This window comes from Lipotes vexillifer, unplaced genomic scaffold (genome assembly GCF_000442215.2).
Source record: "Lipotes vexillifer unplaced genomic scaffold, Lipotes_vexillifer_v1.1 scaffold744, whole genome shotgun sequence".
Taxonomy (NCBI): Eukaryota; Metazoa; Chordata; class Mammalia; order Artiodactyla; family Lipotidae; genus Lipotes; species Lipotes vexillifer.
The window spans coordinates 709,941-719,442 of NW_006788282.1; the positions used below are offsets into that span (position 1 = coordinate 709,941).

At 37.1% G+C, this 9,502-nt stretch overlaps 1 protein-coding gene across 1 annotated transcript in view; it reads right to left on the reverse strand.

Annotated features, from left to right (window-relative positions):
* The window catches only part of MARCHF1 (membrane associated ring-CH-type finger 1), a 319,475-nt gene extending 313,631 nt beyond the window's left edge, over positions 1-5,844 (reverse strand). Inside the window, exon 1 of the mRNA XM_007461544.1 lies at positions 5,734-5,844. Within this exon, the coding sequence (XP_007461606.1) occupies positions 5,734-5,844 (111 nt within the window). The remainder of the gene's footprint in view (positions 1-5,733) is intronic.
* Between the last annotated feature and the right edge of the window lie 3,658 nt (positions 5,845-9,502).

Below are 9,502 nucleotides of genomic sequence, written 5' to 3' on the forward strand. Positions count from 1 at the left end.
GCCATCAACTGGTGCCGGTCCGTGGCCCGGAGGTTGGGGACTCCTGCATTTCAGAATGGTTGTGAGCTATAATGACACAATGGACATAAAGACTGCTTGAAAACTATAAAGCTTTATAAATATATGTCTTATTACAAATAATTATATACATATATGTGTATACATATATAAAACATACTTCTCCTTGAAAGCTTTCTTATCTAGTATCTTCAGTCTTTTCTAGAGCAGCAAGTACCTCATCCCAGACCATGTACACAAAAGCCTGGAAAATGTGCCCTGAGCTGATGCATACATGATTGAAAGTGGCAAATCACCTCATCTAACACATAGAGTGACACTTTGTTCTTCTTTTCTACCCAACCATAGTCTATTTATAGTCTTAAAGAACCATCACTGATTAGAAGAAAGTAACTTTTTCTGGAGTCACTGATGACTACCTAAAATGGCATTTTTCGATCTCCCTATTTTGACTTCCATAGATTTTTTTAAAAACTCCATTCCTCATAAAATCTTTCACCTTCTTATTTCTATTTCTTATGATATCTTTTGCTCTCATTTTGAATTTAATGTTGAACTCTGATTTGATTCAAGAAATTGCTTAAGGGTATAGTCAGTATAAGGTACTTTTTTGTTTTGTTTTTAACATGTAAACTTGTGTTACAATAAATTTGAAAGGTTTCTTCCCTGCCTGTCATACAAAGGGCTCCCTCACCCCATAGGTTAAAACTATGAAGATGGTTGCTTAATAAGTATCTCTCAAACCCTTCAATGTTCTTACTCAAGGGATTTTAGGCTAAGTAAGCACTTTCTGAATTTAAAAAGCAGATAATTTGAACTGCATTATAGATTTTTTAAAAGTGCTATTTTTTTTTCAATTAGGGCAGTTATTGAGGATGCATGCAGTGGTGATACTGGTCATATTTATATGTCAGTCAATGCAGAGCAGAGAGTTATCTAACAGACACATGTAATCAAGAGATTATAAAGAAAAGGCCCTATTTGTTTTTATGTCACACACTGTAATGTATTATTATCTCCCTTATAATCTTTGTGTTTAACCAAATGTGTACAACTCAAATAATGACTTTTTCCCCCAACCTGAAAGACAGGAGAGCAGCCCTCTGGTTTTAGACTGCTTGGACTGTTGGAATCTCAGCTTCACCAGTTATTACCTAAGTCACTTTCAGCAGGTTTTACATTTCTCTGTAGCTCAGTTTCTTTATCCACAACATAGGGATAATGATCATGCCCACCTCATCGGATCCTTGTAGCATTACAAACGGGAATGTGTGTGAAATGCTTAGAAACGCTCCTGGCAAACAACCATCATCCATATCTTCCTCATCCTCCTTTTTCTACCCCTCCCCTTATCATCATTAGATGGGGTATGATTTGTACAGAAAAGCCTCAAATGCTCCGGGTGACAGCAGAGAGTGATAGTTAAATCCTGGGGATATAAAATGGAAAGGCAGGACAAAACTGCTACCACTCAAAGAATGAACGCATTTGTGGTAGAGGCTGGCCAAATGCTCTCAATTTCCCTATTCTGGTCATATAGGAAGACCTTATTTCCCATCATTCTGACAGATACACTGGGATGTGTCATTGATTCCAGCCAACGGCATCAGGGTAGTGATGCTTAGCACTTCCAAACCTAAACTGCTATCTACATAGTCACCCATTCATACTGCACCCCTTAACTGATAAACTCAATACCAGGAGGCCTGTGTTTAAGACAGCAGCCCTGGGAGATGGGAGGAGCAGAGATCTCTGCATTCACTGTCTGAGGATCAAATGTCCTGTATCAGACTGAGCCATGAGTGAAAACAAACCTTTACTATGTTAAGCCTATGAAATTTCTGAGTTCGTTAAAGCTTCTATTCTTAATTTTCCATACTGATTACTAAGCTAATATCACTCAGCCCTAAATCCATTCTCCTGTATTCTACACTGAGGTGCTGGAGCTGGGAGCCTTCAAACCAGATGTCTCCTTTGAAATTTACTTCTTGGTCAGGTTCTGCCAATGCTAGTGCTAAAAGAAACCATTAGACAAGAGGAGAGAGAGGACTCTGTTTCTGTTAGCGTTATCCCACAAGACTCAAGTCGGCAGTGGAAGATGGGTCCAGTTTCTAAGCTTTTTTCACACTCCCTGAACTACCTTTATTGCACCAGCCCCTTCCCCCGACTTGAATATATAAGGGTTGAGAAGTGCATCCCCTTCAGGGGTCTGGGTCCTAGATCTTCAGGGTCCTTCCTCTGAGCTCCAAGGTTCCTGCATCAGCTGAGAAGCATCCCTCCTCAGAGTTGGGGTGCAGTTCCGAGGGGTCCCTCCGTCAACCTTTTAGGTTTGGGTAGCTCTAGTCTCCTCCGTGTGTGATTCCTCTGTATGGGTGGTTGCTACTTCTTGCAGTTACCAAACTTGTGTACCTTTCTGACATTTTCAATCTTCCAATAGCAGATTAAATAATTTTTCATGTTATATATTCTGTTAAAATTGGCTGTTTCTGTTTTCTTGACTGTACCCCAACTTTTATAACTATCCGAATACAGAAATCAGTTAGCCAAAGTCTGTGCTACCATAAGAAAAGTCTAAAATATGTGGCATTTGTTTAATGTTTAAGCAACGGGGAGGGAGGAAACTGATTACAAAGGTAGAAAGCTATTTATCTGCATGATGTTTGGGCAAAACTATTGGCAAAATCTCTATTTGAATTAACTCAAGAGGCAGACCCTGGGCCTGCTGGGCCGGCAACACTCAAAATAGATTGAAAAACAGAACTCAATAATGTATGTTAAATACTATCAGCTACATTCAGCAAGGTGTTACAGGAGAAATGTGAGCTCAGGAACTAAGCGGTTTGTATGAAAGCAGAAAGCAGATCTGACCAGGAATAGAGAGAATCTGAAAGTTTCAAGGTTTGTTGGACCCAATGCCTGACTTCTTCTAAACCCCAACCGGTAGACCTGCCATTGAGGTGAGTGTTGAGTAACAAAGTTCCAATGAAAAGTTACATTTGAATAAAGTGACTCAAGGCTAATATGATTTTCAGAGCTGACACCGAGTGGACCCTCTCAGTTGAACAAAGCATCTCTGGACAAAGAGGTTAAGGATGTGGTCCTCCTGCCTGTTCTTCAAGATACGATCATCCTGAGATAGAGACATGGAGAACTGGAAATCAAAGGCAACCAAGATAGAACTCTGCTAGGCATACAGACTACCAGAAAGCAAAGAGATCAGAGCCCTAGCAGATTGCAGAGGATCGTCGTACTGAAATACTGTGATTCCATCAGTATGAGCCTTGAAATTCCTAAGACTTAAAACAACTCCTGGTTCCATAATTTTCCCCAAACAGGAAAATAAAATATTTTAAGGCTATACAAGTTTCATTAGGCACTTTGAATGTGGACAAGGAGAATAATAGGAAAGGAAGAACTTCCCAGAGGGCATATCCAGAGGCTAGAGGAAAGCACCGGACAAGGGAGATCTCCCAGGGAGCAGGGTCAAAGCTAATTCAAGGATCCCCCCTGACCTAGAGGTCAGGGAGACTTGACAATGTCTGTCCAGCAGGAATACACCACTGACTTCCATGTACATTTAGTTCTTTCTCTTTCCAAATGTGAGTGTTTATTGTGGTTTCCCTTTTCCTACTCCTCTCCTTCATACTGGGTATATATGTATGTTGGGAGCTGGTTGCAAAATATAAATCGTTTATTTATAGGTGATTCACCATCATCATCATTAGATGAGGACAATGAATAACCAGAGACCATGAATTTGAACTGAATCCAGTGACTGAAAGAATGTTTAGTTATCTCTCTTGGAAAATAATAACTCTTCTTAATGAAAGAGTGGAAACATGACATGAATGTTTGGCGACCAGAAGAGTGGACTTTGGCAGAGATGTCCTTATCTGCTTTTCCTGCCCACGTGGCTTCCTGATATTCACCGGCCTCCCTTGCAGTTCACATGGGGCTATGAGACTAGGTTTTGGCAAATGGAAGGATGTCTACACACTTCAGGTTGCTCCATCAGAGCTCATGCACAATGGGCAGCATAGCCTTTTCCTTTCCTCAGGGACCTAAGAGGCCATGTGCTTAAGAAGGCAGCATAAAAAGGTGGATGGAGTCTTTGAATAATCAGTGAACCTTTGACAGTGAACCTCCAAGGAGAGCTGCCCTAGACACATGAGCTATAACATAAGAAATATTTTATTTTTCTGAGACTTGGCGGTTAGGTTACAGTGACTGAAGACTATTGCCCTAATACAGCATGCCTTACCTTCAGAAGCCAGGCTTCTAGTAATCCTAGAAGTGACATTTACTAGCTAAGTGACACTGGGAAAGTCACTTAATTTCTCTGGGCCACTACACATTTGTAAAATGAAGCTAATATTAGGTTACCCAAAATTATAAAAGAAAGTCAGGCCAAATGTTTGCTCAAGATTTTTTTTAGTGGTTTTGATCTATGGTTCTATGAAATAGGAATTAAGCACTAAAGCCACTCTAATGAGATCACAGAAGTAATATTTTTATTTAAAAAATTTTAGCTATTGCATGGTACCTACAAAATCCAGCTTTATGTATAAATATTGTGCAACGTGTGTATTTAAATGGTGTTAACTCATGCCAAGCAGTTTTATTGAAACCAGTAATTTACAAAAGAGCATATGAGTGAGATGAAACACTGCAGATAATAATTTCAAAGAATCTATTCCCTAGAACTTTGTCCAATCACCTTGCATACTTTCTTCATACCCTCAGCCCTCTCCCTACAGTCTAAGATGATGGAATTAAACAGAATTCCCATTTCTATGTTTTGTCAATTGAAAGCCTATTCCTTTCGATGGTTTCTCTTGAAATTCACTCAATAATGCTTGCTCAGGACCATTGTTTTTATGTAAAATGATAGAAATTATCAAGTAACTCAAAAGTAAAAAAATAAACCTAAAACTTTTGCTTATATTTAATTATATGTTCATCGACTAATAAATCAGGCTAATGAAAGTACGTGTTCTTATAAAATGGTAAAATAGCAATTAAAATACAACTAACATGTCAATTTAAAACTTAGAGATTGAATGGAATTTTCCTTCCTTAAATCAAAATGAAGTATGTTGCAGCCAAAATCTAAACAAAGAACTTATAAAACTCCTTTTGCTAATGAGTTCTCTTTTCCTAATCACTGGGAAATAAAAGCTAGCTAAAGCCAAACATGTAAACTTAAAGCAGAAAACAAAACAAGAAAGAGTATATTATTGATTTGGTCTTCAAATCATTTTAGCAATTCACGATTTTATATCAAAATTATAATTTTTGAATCCTATATATTCTAAAAAATGCCTTTAAAAAGGATTCAATATAGGAAAATACAGAAGGTAGGAGGCTGATTTTTCATTATTTTTGGATAACAGTACTTGTTTTCCTCTAATGATTCCATTACCGAAGTGTAGAATGCAAGATATAAACTTTAAATGTCTCTGTAAGGTCCCTGACATAATGGACGGGTGATGTCCAAAGAAACAGAAAGAAAAAAAAAAATTGTTAATCTGAATTAAACTCTAGATTCTATGAAATTAAGATGTTTTTATTACTACCCGTTGATTAAGCGACGTCTATATGAGCAATATAATACATTGCAAAGCAGAGAACTATGAGGAAGCCCTCCCCGGCCCCCTCCCCATTCCTTCCGCATCCATTCACACAAGCCATTGGAGGTACCACGGCTGCACTCACCAGTGTGGAGGTTTGCGAAGCATCAGCCCATTCCTCTGAGCCCTCGGGGGTCCGCGTGTTGTTAGGGATCCTGCGAGGGTTACGCGCTATCGCTTCACACCAGCCCAGCATTTTCTCCTTCCTCTTATCCCTTTTCAATTTCTGAAATTCTGAAAATAATTTACATTCCCTGAAACAGGTCACTTGTTTTAGATGTCTGTTTTTGGAAAATGTACATCATTGAAATGAAATAAGCAACTTAATGTAATACCAGTGGAGGCACTTTTATTTTAGCCAGGTGTTATAGGGAGGAAAAGAATACGCTGATCATTAATAACCTCAGAACCACAGGCAATGAAAACAGTACACGTCTACTCAAAGAGCCTAACGTTTTACACCTCAATTCGTGACACTTTTAGATGGTGGGAATTCCTTGCATCAGGTTCTAAGTTATTTTCAAAGATCAGTTTCTAACAAGAAGTTCTTACCTTGAGAGCTAAGAACAGACTCAGTTCCTGATATATCTACATATTTCAGTATCTAAAATTTGGCATTGCTTTTCAGCTGAATGTCCTACAGATGCAGAATGAATTGAACACAGGCCAGTGATGAACATTACTCATTCTGGCAGTGGCATGATTATCTCTCTCATAAAATTCTGCCAACTATAAAGAAGGAGAAATTTTAGTGCAAGCATGGTAAAATTAGTATATGACATGCATCACCAATCTATTAAAATAATAATTTTAAAAATCTCTTTACTATATCATGAATAAAAATATTCCACAACTCTTTCTAGCTTTCCAGAACTTCCCATTTAAGGAAATTTTTTGTTTGTCTCTGAAAAAGTTATATCAACAATAACTTTTAACGTAATGAAGAAAACATTGTTTCCTTGTAAAGTTTTACAGCCTAGTTTTTCCACTCCACCACCCTCAGTAATTAGAAATAGTTCATTGCAGATCTTTAGTTAAATGCATTACACTGTCAATTAAATATAAAAAGTAATGTGGAGTAATTATTTTTCACAGCATCCAAAGCAATTAGCAATCTGGTGGTTTATAACATTTCAGAGGTTCAAAATAGCAGCACATTTCATAGGACTAAGAAAAGTAACATTAAGAAAGGTTGCATTAACGGATTGATGAGTTATTACTCTAAACGACAAAATACTCAAGTGAAATGGATCTGAACAATGTAAATAGGAAATTATTTTTTAAAAACTTTCATAAAAATTAAGTCTAAGATACTCAATGGAATGGCCTTTTAAATAAGACTGGCAATCTTATATGAGTGAATCATTCATCTGAGGTGCAGGAAAATGAGGGGGGGCTTCAAAACAATTGTGTGAATGAGCAACAAATTATTAATGCTTGCCCTTTCAAACACACTGCCTGAGATTTTATTTGAAAACTCTGATCTATGTAATGCAAAATCTGCATATCCAACTAATTTGCATTCCACAGAAAGTAAATATTTCCACATTCCTGGTACACAGTATCTTGGTTAGTCATCAGTTTTTAACTACATTTCTTGAAGTGTACTAACAGTAAATGTAAATGAGTATCTTTATTCAAAAGCAGGGAGTGAAATGATACATAACGACCAAAACAGTTTAATCAAGTACAAACAAATGTTCTACTTGTAAGTCATTTGGCAATTAAAAAAAAAAATTTAACTCCATAATTAAATATATCACTTTAGTGCTTATAATAAAATATTGAATTCATGCATGAATAAAAAGCATAATAAAGTGGCCCACAAAAATTATATCATCAGTACCCATTCTGGGATATGTTTTTAAAAGCAGTCGACTTCTTATTTCCTATTCAGTTTCTGAGATTAAATAAATCAGTTTAATTTCATTTGTAGCCTTCTCTTGTGATGGTGGTGGTCATAGCTATATTCCTCCTTATTCAGTCAACATTAATCCTTAAGTATTTCTTGAGCCTCTACTATACTGTAGGTACTGAAGTAGGCATGGAAAAGCCATAAGAGGAAGATTACTTTCATTTTTGATTTGAGTCAGATTCAGTGCAATATTCTCGAGAATTTTAAAATCCAAGCATAACTAGGATCTTCCTGACTCCCTAATTTTTGAATTTGTGAACTTATATGCTCAGCTTCAAGGCGACTGCCTGCCCCTTTTGATCTTAGACGTCTCCCCTGAAGTTTGCTTGTGCAAACCATCTTTCTGAACTGTTTTGTTGAACAAGTCATCACGACAGGGCTATTAAACTTTGGACTACACCGGCTGGTGTAGTGTAATAAAACGTCAGCTGCGTTTGAGTTTTTTTTTTTTTTTTTGCATGTAACAGACATTATCTTAATTCTAGGATGATTAAGTAGGTTAAATAATTCAACATACTCTTTTTCCCTAAATAATGTGTTAATAATCATCATCGAATATTTACCATGGACACTGTCCTGTCTGTTGTGGGAAAACAGAAAAGAAACGTGATACATGGTTATGGCCTGGAAGACTGGAAAGCTTCTCTGTGAACTTGAACATATTCATAGGAATATTCACAAAGAGAGTTAAATGTGTGAAATGACCAGAGCAATCTAACTAGACAGCATCACTTCACCTTTTATCATATGAATGAAGAATGTGTGAGATTATAATAAAGGCCTCTGATGTTTACATTACTACATCTGGACATTCACATCATCTTATAAGAGAAAAGCTTTGTCTAATGATGTGCTCAGTATAATATGCATCCACCCACTTTACTAGCTGCTTTTGAGTCGAAGAATCATATCTGAAAGAAACCAATGTTTCAGTGGCCTCCAAGGAAGCAGCACAGGTGTAGGTGAGTTGAAAGAGAGGGAGACAGGGAAGAAAGGAGAGCTCCACTGCACCATCCTGTAAATTTCTGTGGGTAAGAGACTGTGACAGTTGCTAAAGATAATATCTTCTTCTCTATTACCACAAAACACTCAGACTTTAGGTTACACTTCACACTGATCTTTTTGGCAACATGGATGACAAAGTAGAAATTCCAGAAATAGTTTAGGTTATAGATTTGAGATAACTGAAGGGTTAATAATAGTGATTGCTGAGCCTCTGAAGACCAGTATTCTTCCTATACAGGTCTGGAGTGCTCATCATATTCTGAGGTGTAAGAATATACTGTCAGTCAGAAGGGTGGGCAAATTATGAGCGTTTATAATTAACCCTAATGCACTTTAAACTGTAAGTATCACTAGCAATATATCAGAATGGAAAAGGGCTCATTAAGTATTCATGTCAATTACCATCTAACCATTGAACCAAGCTAATATGAGATGCAGCAATGAGCAGCTTATATAATGATCACAGGACACCGAGATTTAACTAAGCTTAATTTTTAATATGCTACCCTAGGAGATATTTAATTTAATAAATAGAAACACAGTGCATCCTCTGTGAACTAAATTGACAACAAATTAAAATTAAGAAGAAAAAAATGCAGGGTAATTGGGTGTATGTCATAGAGAATAGTTACTTTTAATTCAGAAACATTTAGCAAACCCTTCCTTTGTGCCAGACAGTGTGCCTGGAACTATTGGTAAAGGGATTAAAGCGATCTGGAGTTCCAGGTAGTGGGGAAACTGACAAGTCAATCAACTTCTGATAGCAGTGCAACCAGTACTATGAAGACCTTGAGAACAGATATTTGACTTAATATCAGCTGAAGGAGACCACTGATTTTCGACAACTCTCCAAAGAAAATACAATTACAAATAACTTACATGAAAATTAAAATTCTTACTACTCCAAAGGCTGCCACAACCAGCTTTGCTACAC